This window comes from Sprattus sprattus, assembly GCF_963457725.1.
Source record: "Sprattus sprattus genome assembly, chromosome: 4".
Classification (NCBI taxonomy): Eukaryota; Metazoa; Chordata; class Actinopteri; order Clupeiformes; family Clupeidae; genus Sprattus; species Sprattus sprattus.
Window position 1 is genome coordinate 39363245 of NC_137923.1, and position 20558 is coordinate 39383802.

Consider the following 20558-nt stretch of genomic DNA (forward strand, 5'->3'; position numbering starts at 1 on the left):
GTGCACTAAAACACTCACACACACTCTCTCTCTCTCTCTCTCACACACACACACACACACACAACCTCTCTCTGCCTCACACACATATGTTAGGCTTCAGTTTCTATGTACTGCCTTGAGACAATTTCAGTGTTTCAGTGTGACGTCTGAATACCACTGACTGAAAATGAATACATTCAGAGCAGACACAGGTAAAAAGATCAGCTCAAGATCTTACACTGGCAACTATCACCAAGTCTTTGAGGAAATGGCTGAGGACAGGCGTCTTCTGGCAAAGATGTAACCTTGTTACTAGGAAAGTAAAAAGGGCTTACTCAGTTTAAGATAAACTGAATTGACAACCAGTGTAAACACAAATAGGCTTTATGTATGCTGAAGTACACTAAAGTAAACAAATGTGTGTGCAGTACAAAATCACACAAAATACTACTCACAGACCATCTTTTCCAGGTCCAAAGCCGAGGAGCTGCTTGACCAACACAACAGCATGACTTTTTCTAGCACAACTGGAGTAATATGAAGTATTGATATGTTGAACATTCAGAGAGGCAGCACATTGTGGTTGATCAATTACCTCTCCAGCTTAAGTCTTGTCTTTGACTTTGCAGCTAATGTGTTCATCACCTGTCCCTCTCCAATCAAAGAGGAAAAGAACAAAAATTTGTGTATTTCAGATGCAGGAACATTTTAATGAAACTCAAAGTATGTCTTCATTGGCAGCCATGCTCCTTACATTGCCTCGCTCAGAAGGACCCAGCAGTGTAGACTCCTTCTTCAATTACGGTGTCACTCTTTACATTCACCATGAAACATGAAGACTTGGACATGACGCTGACAAGAATCCAGTGGTCAGATTACATGCATGTATAAGCACTGAAGTTAAAAACTCATTGCATGACTCAACCCAACGGCTCAACTGAACAATGACACAAATGCTTGTCGTCACAGAGGGGAGGGACTCTCAGGAGGTAAAAATATGCTACAAGAGGAAAGTTAAAAATGCAGCAGTTTATAACTTATAGCCCTGTTTGTATGTAATAATAGTGTCATTCAAAACTTCACAAAGTAACACAGCAATTGACTCTTTACTACTGTGAGTTGTTCCATCACCAGATCCAATATCATTAATACATAGAAAGTTCATATGAATTTGGAAAAAAAGTTGATCTATATAAAAAGTCACAGTCCTGCTGCAAGTTGTCTTCCCCAGTTCCAGAAATACCTCATGAACACAAAAGACAAGCAGCAGATGAGAACAAATAATACGTGAAGGGGGTGGAGGTGGTCACACTCAACCAACGGCATAATTGACCTTTATTTGGATTGCTAAATAAAAAACAAACAAAAACAAAACAAACACAAGCGATCCCTGCAAGGGCTGGTAGCCCAACGCTCTTACACCCCGTCCCCACCGCTCCGTTCCCACGTCATAGAATCCTGAGCAGACAGGAAGCCATGTTGTCCATCATGTACGCCAGAAAAATAGCTTTCCAACAGAAGTCTGCCCAACCACCACTGCTGCTGTTGCTGCTGCTTCAAGCACCCTGTTGGGGTTCGTCCATTTCGTCATGATGTGCATTCCTCCTGCAGCCCAGGCTCAGTCTAGCAAACGCTTCAGTCTGAGCCGGAGCCAGAGGCCCTCTCCCTCTTCTTCTTTTTCTTGCCGTGCTTCTTGTGCTTCTTCTTTTTCTTCTTCTTTGATTTATCCTGCAAGGAGAGAAGGATCGCCAGTCACACCATGTGTTTAATTCTCCAACAAGACAGAGCCACTGCCACCACACATAAATATATATTTTTTTATTAGCTAGATAATTATATATATGTAATGTAAAATAAAATGTGAATGTATCCCAGGTTAGTTTAGAAATGTTATGTTGGGTGATGACATATTGCTGCATACATAATATATATATGCAGGGGTCTATTTATATACTATAATTATGCAACAATATCTCATCACCCAATATTCCATTTTTAAGTCCAAACTAACCTGGGTTGGCTTATTAAGAATAGGGTGATCATAACCAAATACTAATTTAATCATGGGGTGCGCGGAGGAGGGGAATGAGCAGGAGATGTGTCATCAGAGGCAGAAGCATACGGAAGTGCATTTAGAGGGCTTACTGTGACTTTCTCCCTCTCCTCTGAGCTCTTCTTCTCGTCAGCGTTCTTCTCCTCCTCTGCCGTCGGATCCTCGGGCAGCTTCTTCTCTTCAACCATCTTCCGCACCTCCATCCTCCTCTCCACGATCACAGTCTTCTTTCTATACTCACCCTGTTATAAAAACATAATCATTTTAGATTATTATTTTAGATATTGTTTCAGATATCAAGGTACAAAAGAAGAGGATGTAAATAACCTTTGTATTGAACGCTGCAAGGAAGATGGTAGATTTTAGAGGCCAGAAAAACAGTCGCCCCCCCCCCCCCCCCCCAAGAGCTGTATCTCATTCTAAATACTGCATCCCAGTTCAGATCATTGGTATACAGTGGTGAGAGGGTGTACTGAAGTCCCTAATGTATTCCCTAAGGCTAGGGCCACAATGCTAATCAAAAGGTCAAAACAGGTATTTGGACTAAATAACTGCTGGGCCAAAAATGACAAACACACCCAATTACTTACGTCGAATTCAGCATTATTTGGCTTCCATCCTAAGAGAACGAAAGTCCTATCTCCTTCCTGGAAGAAGAGATTCCAGTTGTTTCTGTGACCATCATTGAAGTCACACAGGGGCAGATTCACTAAGAGAGGCAGCACCTGTGGGTGGCTATCTAGCAATGTATTTACCAACAGACCTCATGCAGATTAACCCAATCACCATTTCATTCACTTGAGTGAGGCTGAGAACGTATTTTTTCAGTGGTTCATTTCATCCAACTATAGACAGTGCAGACAATTGCAGTTGTGTCTTTTCAGTCACCACAGTATGCTGAAAAAAAACACGTAACTTTGTTGCTGCAGGAATCGCATGGCTTTTCATTTCTTTTTCACTGGACAGGTGACCAGTCAGTTCACTGCACAATTCACCAGAGATTTCCCCCTCACATCAAAATTAAATTAATGTTTGTAAAGAACACACTCCAGCTTGACTTTGCTGCCATAGTTGTTTTCTCTGAGTATAATTTTTTTCAGCCATAACTGTGCCAAAAATAAGACAATTTTAAGATGCGCTCAATTCTGACATTAGGCAATCACATTTCATAAACATCATTTAGCAGTTCTCCCGTGCAGTCTCCCAGAATGATGCACTTTTACAAAGACACACCTACAAATGCAAACACAAAAAGCAGAACTGCAAAATATTGGTCACTGCCTCTCTTGTGTTATTACAGGCCCAAGACCTTCACAGCTCCACTTAAAATACAGGGCCAATGTTTAACACACCAAAAAGCTTTGTGTTATTGAAAAACACGAGTAGATCTGGAACACAAAATACCGAAAGCCAGCCCAGCTGAGAGATAAACCATGTCGGAGAATGTATACCTCGTTTTCTTCAGATATAACATTTTCCATCTCTTCATTTTCAGACTCGTCGTTGACGTCAATTTCAGTCTTCACCTCAGGCTCAATCTTCACCTCAGGCTCAACCACCTCAGCAAGCTTCCTCTTTTTCTTCTTGGTGGAGTCCTGCACCGGACAAATCAAAACTGTTTGAGCACACAGTGAGGGCCATGTTACCGGCACAACATATAAAACAGTGAAGTGGACATTCTCAAGAAATGACGCTGGGCCCACTGACCAATCACTTCCTTACCTTGCTGTCCGAATCTGTATCTGAGGAGGAATTATCAGATTCTTTTTTCGCTGCAGCACGTTTCTTCTTTCTCTTCTTTTTTGAGCTCTTCTTATCGTCCTTTGTAAAAGAATGAAGACAGCATGTTGACATTATAATCACTGAAAGTTGCATCCCCACAAAAACTCCAAAGATGACAATATACCTCAGCATATTTATAGTAGTATATTTAATAGTTTATTCAACAGTAGAATATAGTTTAGAACTATAAAAGGTTGTATAATAGTACATTTAGTAGCTTAGTAACATAATTGGTTGCCAAGACTGGTCACAAACCTCATCATCAGACTCTGAAGAGGAGCTGCTGGAGGAATCAGAACTCGATGAGGAGGAGGAGGAAGATGAAGAATGCTTGACCAAGGACAAGGCAGGCAAAGCTTGTTAGATGCGAAGAAATGCCACTATGTCTGGCAACTGGCACGAGAACATGTATACAGCTTTAAGATAAACACTATGTAAGATATCAACTGTTTAAACATATCTAATAATTTAGAAAAAAATATTTGTTAGTGTTGCTGAAGCTTGTGGGCAAAATGGACAGCTTTTCTCACCCTACTGGATTTCTTTTTGTCTTTCTTCTTTTTCTGTAAGCCAAATGCAGACAGTTGATGGTTAGCCCACTCCAAACAAAGAAAAAAAAACAGTTGCTGCTACTACATGTTTTGGGTCACTGAAACTCTTACCTCTTTCTTGTCTTTATCCTTCTTGTCCTTTTTATCGCCTCCACCTAGTAGTCGCTCTCGGTTCTTCTCTAGCTCTTTTTTCCAATCCTACAAATCCAATGTTGCATATAAAATGATGCAACGAATAAAAGAAACAAACATTTCCATAAAAAAAATTCTGGCAAACTTGCATTTAATGGTTGAGTAGGTTTAAGAATGAATTATGATCATTTGGATATGCATGGCAGGCGTCACATCAGTTTTACATTTCATTACTTGACGGGCTTTTACAAAGCAATTATGTGTGTAGAACATGTTCATCCTAGACAGTGCGTGTGAGTTACTGTACCGCGTTCATCTTGTCCTCAAAGTCTGCCAGGGCCCTTGAGCCTTTCTTCTTCTTCTCCAGCTGCTCCTTCACCTCTTCCCTGATTTGATTTAGAAACAATAATTGATAGAAATCGGTACTTATTATAAGGCCTAAATACTAGGCTACTTGCTTGACAGTACATCTAACTGTTTACATCAATGTAAATTAAATACAGGAGCAACCTTACCAAGAACAAATAACGAAACGAAAGATTCTTATAATTCTTAGCCTGGAGGAGCTGCCTGCTTACCATGTCGGCCTTGGTCTACTCAGGTAATCTTGAATTGAAGGCCCAGCATTACTCGCGGGACCCCTAGATCGGGCTGCTGCAATCGGGTTTAAATATGCCTAAAATGTAATGAGCACACAAACATTCACAGTTAACCACGATAAACTGAAAATATGGAAAGTTAGATGACAGACGTGCATTCACAACTGTCAACATGCCACAGCACTCTGACATGTGCGATAGCATTGGCTAATGTCGGCTAACCAACCGTAAACATGGTATTGAATGAATACATTAATCAGATAGCTTCACTCGCAAAAAATATCACTGTTCGAATGCATTAATTAGTGGTAAGGCAAACGTTAATAGGAAACCAACGAAATGTCACAACTGTTTCAAAGACAACAGGCTGCCTTGAAGCAGACTAGCTTGAAAGCCACGTAGCTGCTTTTGTGCTAGCACCAATAAAAAAAAGGCTAGCATTAGCTGTGCAAGCAAACGAGTCTTGTATAGCTAGATGGCCACCGAAAATGTGTTAGCTTGCTAGCTAGGAGTACCCAATTAGATATTGGAGATGCAATTGCTTTGCAATGCAGAACCACACCGAAATATGTATTTCTAACCGACATTGTTACAATTTTAGAAACCACCATTGCTTTAAGATCAACTATCTAGCTTGTTAGACGACACGAATCAGATAGCGAACAAGCTTGCTAGGCAGGCAGGCTAACATTAGGAATTTAGACGTTTCTGAATATATCTTTAAAAAGGCATTGCATGGGGAGAATCCAAATATATATATCCTATATAAACGGCAGGATTTTACACACAACTCACCACTCTATTATCTCTTTTCCCCATGTTGTCCCCTAAAAGCAAACGTAAAAAGCGGTATAGTCTTTGTTTACATGTCTTCTCAAGGTGTTGTGTTAGCCTCCAAGCTAGCGGATCACTGAGTAAAAATGAGTGCACTGCTGAAGAGAACACTTATTGACTTCTCCCATCTAGTGGATACATAAATTACTGCAGAGTGACATTTGACATGGTTTTCCGAAATTTGCATTCCTTCAGGTTATGCTATATACTTAAAAACGAGCGAAAACATGTAGCCTACACAACACCACAAATAAATTAAATTTACACAGCTTTTACTTTTATTATTTTTACAAAAATAAAAAAATGATGTAAAGCAGTTACAGATACAACACGTAAGCGAAAACACAAGCAGCTCTTTCATCAGAAATTTTAATCATTTGACGGGTCATAATTTATCAAGCCAGAGCAAAACAGAATTAGCAGCAAACCCACAATAATATGTAAAAAAAAAAAACAAATGAAACGAAAAACACCCCAGCCCTCCCGTTGGTATCCCCATGAAGAGGAAAAAAATACCATAATACCAAATTTTCTTTTTTGACATTCTCATTTTGTAATTTGGTTATTGGCTGGAACCTAAGCCAGTAGGGCCATACACTTAACTTAATGGAGACGGAAACCTGGTTTGAAGCCTGTGTTATAAAAACAAAAGAAAAAAATGTATTATTTCATAATTATTCTAGTCCATAACATAATTGGTCTGCCCTATGTGTTCATAAATTAAGTAATCATTGTGAAGAGAGTACTGAATTAATGAGTTAGTGCCCATTAAAACATGACAAGAAAGCCAAAAATCAATAGATTATGAAACATTTCAGATCCAAAGTACTTTTTGCTGGCTAGTTGTTTGCAAACTCGAATAAAAAAATAAAATAAAATAAAATAAATCGATGTGTCCTAACTTTCTAAGCCCCCAAGGGTCATGTCATTTTTTCCTGATATAATTTTGCATTCTCTCGCAATTTTTTTGCTTTAGGGAGGGAATGCAAAACTGTTGCGAAAGAATGCAAAAATATTGCTAGGGAACACAAAACTATATTGTTAGGGAATGCAAAAGTATTGCCAGGGAATGCAAAAATATCTCTGAAAAACTAAATCACCACCATGACCCTTAGGGGTCCGTACTAACCTATAAATCTGAGCAGCAAAAAAAAATCCAGTCAATCTGAACACAAGCAACTCAGTTTGGTAGCCTACTCTACATTTTAACAAAATATCATATCACACTTTCTCACATTAGCTCAAAAAGACACTAATTTTGGCAGCTTTATCTTCTTTTTTCACCTCACAGAATATGATTTTTCGTATTATGCAATGATAACAAAAACATAATACACACATCACTTATAATTACAGCACATTATGCCTCACACGATCTCATGCTTATTTTTAAAAAAAAAATGTCACTTTCTGCATTAAACTGGATTTCAATTCTCCATCCTTATTACCTGCCTCACTTGCCTGATATAAAATACCATAAACCCTGACTGTCACTCTGTCTGGATACTCATGTGCATGTTTGAAGCCACACTAAACAGTAACATAAGTAATATAAAACAACTAGCAATAAGTCATTATGACAAGTTACAAACAGTTCTACAAAATACAAATTTCCCAGCAACTACAATTTTGCAAGACACGTTTTAGGCAAAGTATTAGAAAATATACTGTAAAACACACTATTGTGCACAGATATGCTGGATTATCCAGTGAGATTTGAATTTACTCTTATATTTATACTTATAAATCTGTACGACAAACACAGTGAAGACGCTGATGGACAAGACTGTGTTGTCAATTCATCATTCTGCATCCTCTCAAGCGACTTTAAATCAAGCACATTAACTAGTCAAAAACTCATCCACTAGGCATAGTTTACTTGAAAACTGGTAACACCTAGCGGATTCAGTTTTGAATTGAGCTTGATTGCGTTTCATATAAGTAGATATTAATGACATAAATCAAAGTCATTGAAGCGTGAAGGTAATATAGTTTATAACAGCTTAGGCTATTGCTCTGTCTTTGTCAGAGGCACAGTACTTTATTCAAGCTGTGGACCAGGTAAAATGCTTAGAAACTATAGGCCCCTACGATGCATTACAGTTTTGCCATTTTATGCACGTTCAAAATAATCTGGTATTCCAGACAAATGTGTGGCTTCCTACCAGACAGCCACAAGCATTCTCTCAGAAAATTGAAAAATACAGAATAGTGAACCTCACAAGTCAAACGATTAAAAAAAACACACAAGACACATATTCTTTCTGATAGGGACCATGCAGCGAGTGAGTTCCATCACAACTCTGAGTCCACTGAACACATTTCAAGTCTGAAGTAAGGATTACAGCACCATCATTGAAAGGCAGATTCATTCAACAAGTTTGGAAGAAAAGAGAGGTGTGTTGGAAGGGATTATTAAAAACAACTAACTGGAGAGAAAAAAAACACAAACAAACATAAATTCTAGACTCAATAAATAATCATAAAATGAAAAGAGGCTATTTTAAGTACCAAAGACCAGCAGTTTACAAGTCAAACGAAAAAAAGAAAAACAGCACTTTCAAATTGTTATTTACTATAAAGAATGCATTGTAATACACTGCACAACATTGGACATCACTGTTGATATGATGGGGCCTATATTTCTAGTTTCTGCTAAGACAATTGTGTAAAAAATGAAATACATTATATTTACACACAAATATTAGGGATAGGTGATTGGAATAATTGGAGTGAATTTTGCCAGCCTTAAACCAACGAAGTCCATGCATCTCTTTGTTTTGTCAGAGTCATTGGGCAAAAGATGCACACAGACATGTTTTCGAAGGCATTAAAAAAGGTGCTTTCAGCATCATCATACCCACTGTCACACACATTCAAGTTCCATCGAAGGAACAGACACACATACATTCCATAACTAAAGGAGACCTACAATATTCAGCATCGAACAATCAGAGATACCCAACAATAATTGTAGGTATTCACATCAAACCTAATGAGTGCAGAGGAGATCTTTTTATTTGTCATTCAGTTGTACTCTGCTGATTAAAATTAGCACGGAGAGAGCATTTCAAAACAAGTCATGCCCTGCTAAGATGAAAAATGGTTTTAGCTAAATGTACAATTAATTTGAGCATGCACTGTGTAGGGCGTACCATGACAAAAGTCATTACACACACACCACACACACAAGTGAAGACAATGCATCATCAAATCATTTTTTTCCCATGGTTCTTCTTATCCGCGGCCCATTGGGTAAAAGGTAACCTAGCAACTAAAGATAAAGCACCAACTACAAATAGGTGCATTTTCCATCAACTCTATAAAACAAAAAAATAAATAAAGATGTTGTCCACTGATGCTTTAAGAGTATATAACATGACTGACAACACAACGTCACATAAACCCAACTTGGACATAAATATGCTCTAAACTACTTCATGGTGCTTTATGACATAGGTTTGCACAGAAACGCCAGTAAGCATGATATGATAGTGAACAGTTATGATCTGCCTGAATGAAACCTGAAAACATAGGTTGACAACTATTTGATCTACAACCAACCAGAGACCTGAGTGAATGAAGTGTTGAATAATGATTCTGAAGAGAGATCCTGAGTGTGTAAGGCACCAGTGCTTAACATCTGTTTGAAGTTAGTGACATTGTGTACATGTATGTGTAGATCTGTGTGTGTGCATTGTATGTGTTTGTGTACATCATACCGTGCCAGTTTGTACTTATACATATACTGTAATTGTTCTTTCACAAGAATCCATCCTCCAATGTTTCGAGTCTTCTGACTCGAGCAGTCCTCAGTCATTCTGGGCCTGTTTTTTTTATGGAGGTGGCAGCGCAATGACCAATTGATAAGTCAAAATGATATAGTTTCTCAATTTATATTAGGACTACCTTGCTATTGGCAATCTAAGACAAGCTTGCTTCTCGCCTGTGTCCTCCCTTCTACTTCCCACTCCAACTAGCATTTTCACTCCTCATTTCATCCCAGACTCTCTTACCCACACATCAAGTATGCTGTGTTAAACTTGCCATCTACCTCTACAGTTTGTTTGGCTCTACTACAAACTAAACTCACTCTAAACCCTACATGCATTTACACTGATAGGGGATTCTTTCTTCACCCACACCCTCTAGCCTGCTTCCTTGCCAACAGAACGCCGACTGCAAATTAATTTAGTTTGTCCCTACAGCTTGAAATTCATAAAGTAATGGCTGGACAATAATATTCCAATCACTACAATTACACGTCTCATTTTGGACGTAAACATTAAGGATGGCCGGTAGTTCACTATGGTTTAGGTTGTGAGTTCACTGCTTCTTTCTTCATTCACTTTGGAAGTCATTGACATTTTTTAGTTGTTCTCCTCCCCAAAATGCAGTAGTGAAATGCAGAACCTAAAAGAGGAAGTATAACCATTGATCAAACATTAATCAACTGTAGATACAAATATCCCCTGAAACTAATCCAGCAGCAACTCCCTCTCCTGCTTGCCTTCTACACTGCTTCCTCAAAACCTCAAAACCACAAGATGACAGATCAACAACATTTAACCGTTTATATTCAGATGAAGTGGAATTTATTTTATTTCAACGCGTGAGTTTGTCTTTGTGTGTGTGTGTGTGTGTGTGTGTGTGTGTGTGTGTGTGTGTGTGTGTGTGTGTGTGTGTGTGTGTGTGTGTGTGTGTGTGTGTGTGTGTGTGTGTGTGTGTGTGTTTGTGTGTGAGTGTGTGAGTGTGTGGAGATGTGTGTAGGCCAAGTGAGAATCTGTTCAACGGTTTTTCTGCTGAGGGGAAGGATGAGGTCTGGTAGCTCAGAGGAAGCAAAAGCTAAGGGAGACATAGAACACGGACGAGCTTCTGCAGCGTGGAGAAATTGGCAGTTGGTGGCAGCGATGGCAGACTTGGAGCCAATCCTTAGTAGTGAGACCCGGGCACATGAACCTAGAGAAACAGTGGTGGTCGTTTGGCAGTGAGACCTAACCCAGGTGAGACATTGGCAGTGACAGACCCAACAGTGAAACCTTGCTGAGAGTGAGATCTTGACACTGGGACCATAGTGAAAGACGTTGGCAGTGAATCCTTCTGGGGTGGGGTGGTTCCTGGTCCTGGACCCCTTCCCAAAGTGAGATATTAGCAGTGAGATGCAGACATGATGATCTTGAGCAGCAAGATCCCGCTCAGTCTACGATTCACTGTTTAGGGATCAGATACGGTTCCGCACACTCAGAACCACAACACCACCTCCCCTTCCAAGCAGCGACCAGGGACTTCCCCACTTTCGCCCCCCACCATTTGGGAGTGAGCAGGAAACAGAGTGCACCGCCTGTGGAGTCTTATCGTTTACTCCAGTGCCTCGAATTTGCTCTGGTGGCACTGCCTGGTTTTCAAAAAATTTAAACTGAATGAGCAGAACAAACCAGACCAGCCAATTGTTCATATCTCTCTTTTTTGTTTTTGTTGTTTTCATTTTTTTTCTTTTTTTAAAAATCATTCTTAAAAAAAAAAAAAAAAAAAAGCAGCATCCTCAAAATGGCTGTGACAAACTAGTTCTGGGGGGTTTTGGAGTCGGAGCCCCGGTCGCTGACTCCACAGCGACTGAAGGCCTCGGTAGTTCTCTCCTCCAGGGAGCGTTTGTTGCTGGTGAAGGGCTGGTTGTACAGATTCTTACTGGGGCTGTCCAGATCCAGGAAGTAGGGATGGGACAGAGCAGCATAGGCCGATATCCTTCTGGAGGGATTGAACGAAAGGAATTGCTGTGCAGAGAGAGAGAGAGAGAGATGAGAGCATGCTAATGTAAAGATACTTTTCCAACTATCCAAACTCAAACAAATATGAAAATACAGCATAACATGTATAAGTAGCCAAGACAACATGATAAAAATGCCAATTAATATCTATGCAAAAAGGAGGGAAATAAAAAAGGAGATAGAGGTGGAGGACAGAATAGAGGAGAGAGTTATGACTTACGAGTAAAAGGGACCTTCCTAGCTCATCCATATCAGGAACCAGGTCCTCAATTGGTTTGGGAGGGCGAGGGGCAAAGGCAGTTTGAGGCAACCCCACGTTCTGTGGCCAGTCTTCCAGAGATGGCACCCCTACCACACTACAAAGTCACAAACATCACCAGAGTCACTAGTGGCAACCAGTTTATCTTTAGGTTATCATAGGAGGAATAGCCAGTCAAATTGTGAACAACAAGGAGCGCAGTACTCACTCAAATATTTTGCCTAACTGATCAACATCCGATTTCCCTTGAAATAGAGGTCTGAAAAAGAGAAGGAAATAACATTGAGTCTTGAAACAAAAAGTGCATCATAAGGGGATATTATTCAAAAGTGACAGTGAGAATAGAGAGTTTGTTGTCATGATTGTCTTAAAAATGATCTTGCAACGAGTAATGGCCTCCTCCCCGACGTAAATTCAAGATGTTGAAACTAAAATATGTAGGGTCACACCCTGCATCTGTGTTGCATCAATAAAATCATCATTTTGTTTCACAGTCAACTTGTCTGCTGGTATTTTCTCTGTCTATCTGCCTGCCTGTGTTTTCTGTCTGTCTGTCTGCCTCTCATCATCACTCTGTTGGTCCATATCCGTACATCTCTGTTATTGTCGCTCGAGTGTTATTGATGAATACTGTGACCTGATGAATGCGTCTCTCAGTGGCGATCCCCCCCTCTTTATTGCTGTTTGTCATTCCAAACAATGGAAGGAAACAAGCCCTTCTGGTGCTGGAGCTCTATGGCAGAGAAATAAAATTCCCCCATTTTTTTCCCTTCACACTGGGGCCCCAGTGGTGGTGGCAGTGGGTGGGAGTGCACACTCACAGCCACTGACGTAATGATCTATCCAGCAAGCCCTACTGTAAAAAAAAAAAAAAAAAAAAGGGGGGGGGGGGGGGGGGGGGGGGGTGTAGAAAGACGGAGTGGGGGAAAAAACGGGCCTGAATTTCCTGGTGGGGCCAGAAGAGAACTGAGAGCTTTTTCAGCACATGCGAGACAGCCACACATGCTGGAAGTCCTGTGGGGGGTGTGTGAGGGGGCGGAGGAGAGGAGAGGAGTAGCGGGGAGGGAGGGAGGGAGAGAGGGAGAGGGGGAGGTCTGCGGGGGCACCGGGGCTGCTGCTGGTTCCTGTGGCTTTGGGACGCCTCGGGACAACCGTGGGCGGGCAAGCTTCCCCTTTGGCACGCGCACAAATTCCAGCAGACATCAGCGAGCAACAGCAACACAAGGCCCTGCTCTCAGAACCTAAACCACCAGTGGCAGAGAAGGAGAAAGAGTGAAAAAAAAACAGAAAGGAGACGCAGTAGAAGAAGAAGGGAAAGAAGACAGGAAAAAAAGGGAGAAGAAAAGCTATTTATCCCTGGCGTCTGCTTCAGCTCTCCACTTCCCTGTGTGGGAGAGCACTGTAACATGTGAGGGATGGGATGGGAGGAAGAGGAGTAGGAGGAGGGATGGAGGAGAAGGAGGAGGAGACAAGAGGGGAGAGGGGTTGACTGCCTGAGCTGTGAGAACGAGAGGAGCATGAGCGCATTCCACTTCCTGTCGCAGCGCAAACGGAGCCATCTCATTGGTCAGTCCACTCCCCAAAACACCTGGAAATGACATCTGGACAGTAACCTTCATGTGACGCACACGGCATGTCAGGTCACTCAGCATGTGGATTTCCAAGCAGAGCAACACGTAATGTAGTACCTGGTAAGTTCAGTAAACACTGAAACATATTGATTACCATTGTGCAGTTGTATTTATGACACCTACTACATGAGTAAAATAAATAATTAAACAATTGTGAAACCATTTTATTTCACCACTAGAGGTCCACCTTCTGCAGGGCATAGGAGAATACATTTCTGCCAGACAGACCTCCATGCTGTCTCTCCCTCTCCCGCTCCCCCACCCTCTGTCTCTCTCTCTCTCTCTATCTCTCTCTGTGCTCAACAACTGTGCGTCACTGTGCTCAAACAAAAGGCCATGTAAAGAAGGGCCATGCGCTCTGGTTCCGCAGCCTCCTTCGCCCTGTGACAATCTCCCAGAATGCCAAGCTCCAACACCTCCCTCTGCACTCCCTCCACACTTTGAAGATTAGCTTTTTAGCAAGCAACCGAGGGAGCCAGTTGACTCACCTCATTCACAAACGCATTAGACGTGAGGGCAATTACACTGTCAGAGGGCTCTGACTGTCTTAAGCCCCCAGATACCGGTCTGGACAGAACTGTCGTTTAAATCACGACACGACTTAAGCCGCGGGCATTTCTCTCTCCAGGCTTTTTCCGCCCTCACCAACCACCTACCTCTGATAATAAGCACAGCAGATCAAATGACCCCCCCCCTCTCTTTTTTTTCCTGGAGGACTTTTTTTTAGAAAGCAAAACAGAGCCGTGTGTTTCTTTATGCAATTAGAGATGTGAAGATCTGGACTAAATCAGTTCCTGAAGTCGAAGGAAAGGAGGGGTTCTAGGGAGGATCAATAAACTGTCATGCCAAAACAAGTATGTCTGAAATTCTTGGGGCATCGCGCTCACCCGGGGTGATTTGTTAATGCGAATGAATTAGACGGGGCACACTCAAGGCTCGAATTATGCCAAGAGAGACCTAGAGAGAGGCAGGAAGAGGGAGCGAGAGACCTGGAGAGAGGCAGGGAGAGGGAGCGAGAGACCTGGAGAGAGGCAGGGAGAGGGAGCGAGAGACCTGGAGAGAGGCAGGGAGAGGGAGCGAGAGACCTGGAGAGAGGCAGGGAGAGGGAGCGAGAGACCTGGAGAGAGGCAGGGAGAGGGAGCGAGAGACCTGGAGAGAGGCAGGGAGAGCGACAAACAAGGCTAAATAAGAGAGAGAGAGAGATCAAGAGAGAGTTTAAGGGAGAGAAGCAGAGAGAAGCTAAGAAAGAGAGAGGCAGAGAGATTTAGAGAGAAGCCAAGAGAGACGTAGAGTGATGCAGAGAGAGAGAGGCCCAGAACTGTGTAGCCCTTTCTGAGACTGTGTAGTCCTGTCTGAGACTGTGTGTGTGTGGGCACAGTGAATGGACTTTGCCACACAGCTGAGTCACACTCTTCTGGTGCCAGCCTTTCTGTCCGCATTCCACAGGGACAACCTCTGGAATGTGTGTGTTTGTATTTGCCTGTGGATGCTGGCTTGGGAGTGTGTGTATGTGTGTGTGCCTGTGAGTGTTGGTATGTGTGAGTGAAAATTACGATAGCTAGAGTGTGAGTGTGAATGTGTGTTTGTGACTTAGGTGAGTGTCTCTATGTGCAAGTAAGTGTGTGTGTTTTTGTCAGGCTTGTCTGTGTAAGTGTGTTTCTGTTTGTGAACGCTAAACTGTGACAGCGTGTACACACATATTTTGATGGTGACAGGATAGCATTTGTGTGGTTGGTTCCAGCAATGTTTATCTCTTTGAATCTCTGGTTGAGTCATCTTCGTTACATTAATGCAAGATGCCTGCCTTTCAGTACTTATAGTCTCTTAGAAACTTCTCCCAGTCCTCCCTTATCTTTTTTTTTGGCTGAGGAATTTTATCAAGGTTTTTTCCCAAAGCCTCTTGGCATCTGGCGGTACTCTTGTAGTCAAATCATTCCTTGGAATGATGATTCACGTGAAAATTAATGAAAATGTAACAAACTACTCAGATTTATGTCTGTATCAATAATAGAGAAAGAGTAGAGTAGATAGCTTGTCATGCACCCACACGTAAAAAATGTCTGTACTGTTATTCAGACTATAGACCAACATGTCTAGGTAATGAGACAGAGTGCCGTGTACTCACACATAAAATCTACTCCCAACACCCGCAGCTCAGCATCACAGACCCTCCCAGGGAAGACCTGAGAACGTCCTTGATCTCCTAACATGTGCTTTTTTCAAAAGGATGTGGCTAGGATATGAGGAAAAGCGCTCGCGCACAAACACACACACACACACACACACAAATGTGAAGCTGCTGGCCCCGATGCCCAAGGACGCATATGTTGTGGCGCTCGTGTGAAACGTAAGCATCCATTAAGGTTTCTGTGACAGCAGGCTGAGTGTTTCTCAAAATGCCAGGGTGGAAGCACTGATCCCAGGTGTCCTTTAATCTGTAACAGGTGGCCTTTTATATAAAAAGGCCTATGAATCACCTGTGGGAGTGAGATGGAGTGTAAAGGGGAAGAAAGAGGTGGAAACAAGGAGAGTGAGCAAGATAAAGCTCAAGAAAGACAGAAGGAGAGAAAGAAAGAAAGAAAGAGGAACTCAGTTTGAAAACGATCAAAAGCACCTCGCCTGTGCCTCCAGGTGGTCTTGGATCATGGCCAGGTTCCACAGCAACTTGGGCTGCTAGTTCTGCTGCTCCGCAGAGTGCGTTGTGGTGTGTTGAGTGCCAGACTCACTGGTGCAGTCACCTCACCTCACATTAACTGCACACCTGACTCTGAGACGGAGGCTTGCAAGCACACACACACACCTACGCAGGCGTGCCTAGGGAGTGCATGTGTTGTACCCCTGAGTCTGGTTGCGGTAGCAGGTCTCAAACTCAGAGGAGATGGATGTAAATAGTTTACTACCGACAGCCCCAAAAATTGTTTCACTGGATAAAATAGTTATGTCATAAAACATTTACTTTTCCTTGTATAGTGTTCACATAGCGGATGGAATTCAGTTGATAGCTAAATCTTGTACAAGGCATCTCCTCTCAACTTAGACTAATGCCTGTTGTAACTGGTTCCTCACAATTGAAGCTGTTTAACTGAACTAAACCAAACCTATGACCACCATTGGGTTAAACTTTCAATGCAAGCGGAAAATATAAGAGGAATGTGGACCCCCTATTGGCGATAATTGATGCAAGGACTTGTCTATAACAGTTGTCCTACCACAGAAAAGTTAGTTTGAGGGTGACCAGGTGCACAGCATTTTGACCCACATCCCTGGATGCGACACACTGGATGCGTTCTTTTACCTGCCTGGCACATGAGCTGCTTATGCCGTTGCCATGGTTTCTACTCTATTTAATAGTGCTACATCATAGGCAGAAATCTGGCTTCTACAAGTGCAACATATAGCCAAGCTTTTTTAAAAGCCTGGCTTTCATCCAATGGCCGACAAAGAGAGAGGTTAAGGCAGTCATCAAGAGGATCTTACGGCCATCAATCAAACTGGGAAGACGTGGGGCCGTCACAAAAATTGAACATACACAAATTTTGCAGATAATGTAAAAGCTACCAGGAGACATCATTGTTGGCTTTGATGGCCTCCAATGGCCAATGCATGTTGGATACCTATCAATAAAGATATGTAACGGTGCCTTTGGGATGACAAACAGCACTGTGCTCTTTCATATAACTAAAGCTGTAGTCTGTTGCTTTTATGGCCAAACTGGTGTGTTAAACTTGTTCCACCTTTCGGTCTGGTCACCCTAATTAGTTGAGACAGGGTAATTCTAATAACACCCATTGGGACTCTTAACTTCTCTGGTAATACAAAAAATAACCACATGCTATTTCTTATGATAACTTCATCGTCAGAGTTTAAGGGCTAACAGCCAAAATGAAGACAACCGATTGCAATCCCATCAATGTCCACTCAAAGATATAATGAACTATAAATGGGGGCATGTATTTCTAACAATTACCTCAAATGGCCTTTGTGCTCCAAACAACAGCTCCTACTGTACACTCCTCGGTATCTTTTCTCATCGTTCATTAACCAGTAAACGACTGTGGTTCAAAGCATACCACATGACCAGATCCTGTTGTCTGTGGCAGGTCAAGGAGGATAGAAACTGCCTCTTTTTCTATCATGGGCAAACAGAATAGTACTGCTGTTTCACGTGTACTTTTATTCATGTAGATTTACCACACTGTTGAAATGTGCTCTAAATCCAAACCTCAACCTCATTATTTAGCCTAAATTAGCACAATCATTTTGTTTATAGTTAGCTACATCTTTATAATCAAGTCAGTGACTATTTTCACATGCAATTCTAACTATGAAATGGCAAGCTATCAATCCACCAAACCATTCAACAAAGTGGACTGACTGAGTGAGGGGTTTGATACAATGAAGAATGTAAAAGTGTAGGTGTGCCATGGCAGTATAATAGCCTAGCTCAGGTAGTGGGTTTGGCTAAATTCATTTAGCTAAATTTGGATGCTGAACGATGAAAAGGGGATGAACCCAATTAAGGCCAACATAAACAACATTTTTCCTCTAATTACATTCCGGATGTACCTCAGCTGAACTGAAATCTAGCTGCCCTGCCAAAATATGGCAGTAGCCATTCTAATTGGAACAAGTCATCTTTATCTGTTCAATTTCAAAGGGAGAACGTGTAAGTATTGACCCTACCAAAATGGATTTAAGTTGATATAAAATTGTGGCTGTTAGTTGGTGAAACGTGTTGGACCCACGTTTCAGTTGTCAGTGCTGCAGGGTTGCCAACTCTCACGCTTTTGGCGTGAGAAAAATGCCTTTATGTCCTGTCTCAGGCCAGCTTGAAAAAGAAAACAATCCATTGACTTCAATGCATTTCACGCAAACAATTACACCTCTTTTGGTCAATCTGTCAATTTCATCGGTTCTAACGCCATGTTTGCCTTGAAAGTTGGCAACTATGGTGCTGGAGGTTATATGTGAATGTGGAACTCCCTACTTGCCCATTGTCAGCTTTCCTACCAGATCACAGCAATATGTGGACAAACATATGCTGCCTAGAACAGTCATCGCATCTAAGAAAAAAATATATTTAACATCAATTTTACCACTTGGCTATAACCATTAGCATTATAGCAGAGCTGTTAGAGGAAAGCTAACTGCTAAGGAAGGTGTCCTGCAGTTATGGTTTAGCTTTGCTAGGTCAGCATTGTTTAGGCAAACCAGTAGCAGCCCACTATACATGACAGTTGAGACTTTCTGGTTTGGTTTGACACACAAAAATGAGAATACTGCACTCCAGAAAAGGACAGTTTAACATTTGTCAAAGTGTGAACACCTTGGCTTTCTACACAACATATATTTTGAGAACAAAATCAGCAAATGAGCTGCATTCATGAACCATGCTGTTAGCTTATGGTTTATGTTTTCCCTCAAGCAAATGCTCCATTAACATTATCTTACTCATAGGCAAGCCAAACACTGTGGACTACATGAGTCATGGCTCCCATCCAATCAAATACACTGACAGAGACTGTGCAGTAGCATATAGTACTGATCAAATGTTTATTAGATTAGGAGTCTGACGCTAAGTACAAAGAAAAAATCACCCTCAGAAGAACACCTCTAGAAAAGACCATCACTGGGTGATAAGCACCTGACTGACCGAGAGCAATTGTGGCTGCTGAAAGATCACCTCCATCTGGTGGGCTTTCCATATCTCGCCCATCCAGAGGCCCGTCCGTCCACCCGTGGACTACACGTGACAGGCAGAGGTGGCTGCCCTGTGACGCTGCTCTTATGAGGTTCAAAGGGACAGGTGGGAAGAGGAGAGAGACAGCGAGGGCTGGGGACACGTCAAAAAGGTCAGTCCCCTGTGTGAGCAACTGCAGAACATGTGAGTCACAGGGACAGGAAGCGATTTTATGCTCTCTCCATTCTATTCTCTTTCTCTTGCTTTCTTTCTCTCTATGACTCTTTCTTTCTCTTTCTTCACCTCTGCCTGTAAGAGGTGATAGCAGGGCCTCTCACATCCGTCTGTGCACAATGGGGACAATTATCCAACAATTTGTTTATACTGGAAAGAGGGGGAGTGGAAATCAACACACAGACACACAGACACACAGACACACAGACACACACACACACACACACACATAGACACATTTTCAAGCCACGTGCCTTCGCCAACGCAAAAAAGGCACACACCCACACACACTCATGCCTGTAAAAACCCACCCACAACTCTTCCGAAACCCACCTGTGACGCCGCCACCGTTAGAGAATGGGGACGTGTGTCCTATTAAGCGTGGATAGGGGAAGGAAGCACAAATTGCACAGTGAACCCGCTGACTTGGCATCAAGCCCACCTCATGAATGGCTGCTTATCTGTAGCCCCATTGAGCCTTCTCTCTCTCTCGCTCTCTCTCTTTCTTTCTCTCTCTCTCTCTCTCTCCCTCTCTTTCCATCCCTCCTCTCTCTCTCCCCATCTTTCTCATTCACTTAGTCACTCAGTCCGTCTTAATTAAGAAATAACAAATATGCTGCTTTAAGGAAAAGGTTGCATTCCTGTCAGGGGGGTGGGGGGGAGAATGATTTCAACTGGCTGCTGTTATGTAGTGCCGTATCAGTGACAGCCTCAGGCTGGCAGAGTGAGAGAGACGTTAGACCGCACATTGTCCTGTCTATCATTCCTCTCCAGACATTGCATTAACGGCTTAATAACCTGACTGCCAAACACTAACATTGCTTTACGGTACAGACAAGTGTTTCTTTGCTTGTATTGTCTTGTATTTCTGTCTTACGTTAACCGCTACGTTGAGATCCCAAGGAATCTTGCAGCAGTAAAGTCTAGGCTTAAAGATGACATTAGTTTGGGAGATGAGCAAAAAAAAATGGGGTTTATGAGTTTGATGGTTTGATTACTCCCGGGCCTACTTAAGCACCGTAGGTGATAATGCATGCAAAGGGACAGTCACATTTCTTT

The 20558-nt window shown here is 42.1% G+C and overlaps 2 protein-coding genes across 3 annotated transcripts in view; both read right to left on the reverse strand.

The window, feature by feature from the left end:
• Positions 1-660: 660 nt before the first annotated feature.
• fam133b (family with sequence similarity 133 member B) lies at positions 661-5997 on the reverse strand. Of its 2 annotated transcripts, XM_080836587.1 has the most exons (11): positions 5892-5997; positions 5076-5173; positions 4805-4883; positions 4477-4563; positions 4345-4377; positions 4070-4144; positions 3755-3853; positions 3484-3627; positions 2623-2679; positions 2125-2274; positions 661-1707 (listed from the first exon to the last, which is right to left on the reverse strand). In XM_080836587.1, the coding sequence occupies exons 1-11, from the start codon at positions 5913-5915 to the stop codon at positions 1615-1617; spliced, it is 939 nt and encodes a 312-aa protein (XP_080692713.1). In that variant the 5' UTR covers positions 5916-5997; the 3' UTR covers positions 661-1614. The 2 variants fall into 2 exon arrangements, with proteins under 2 accessions (XP_080692713.1, XP_080692714.1); XM_080836588.1 differs by lacking the exon at positions 2623-2679.
• Positions 5998-11491: 5494 nt separating this feature from the next.
• cdk6 (cyclin dependent kinase 6) overlaps positions 11492-20558 on the reverse strand; it is a gene marked incomplete at both ends in the record, with an annotated part of 32766 nt that continues 23699 nt past the window's right edge. The window contains 3 exons of the mRNA XM_080838141.1: positions 11492-11701; positions 11916-12051; positions 12163-12213. Coding sequence (XP_080694267.1) covers positions 11492-11701; positions 11916-12051; positions 12163-12213 — 397 coding nt within the window. The remainder of the gene's footprint in view (positions 11702-11915; positions 12052-12162; positions 12214-20558) is intronic.

Coding starts and splice junctions, on each gene's coding strand:
- fam133b (XM_080836587.1), bottom strand. CDS start 5,915: ATGGGGAAAAGAGATAATAGAGTG. Junction 4,145..4,344: donor ACAAAAAGAAATCCAGTAGG/GTGAGAAAAGCT, acceptor TCCTTGGTCAAG/CATTCTTCATCTTCCTCCTC. Junction 1,708..2,124: donor AGGAGAGGGAGAAAGTCACA/GTAAGCCCTCTA, acceptor CTCTCCTTGCAG/GATAAATCAAAGAAGAAGAA.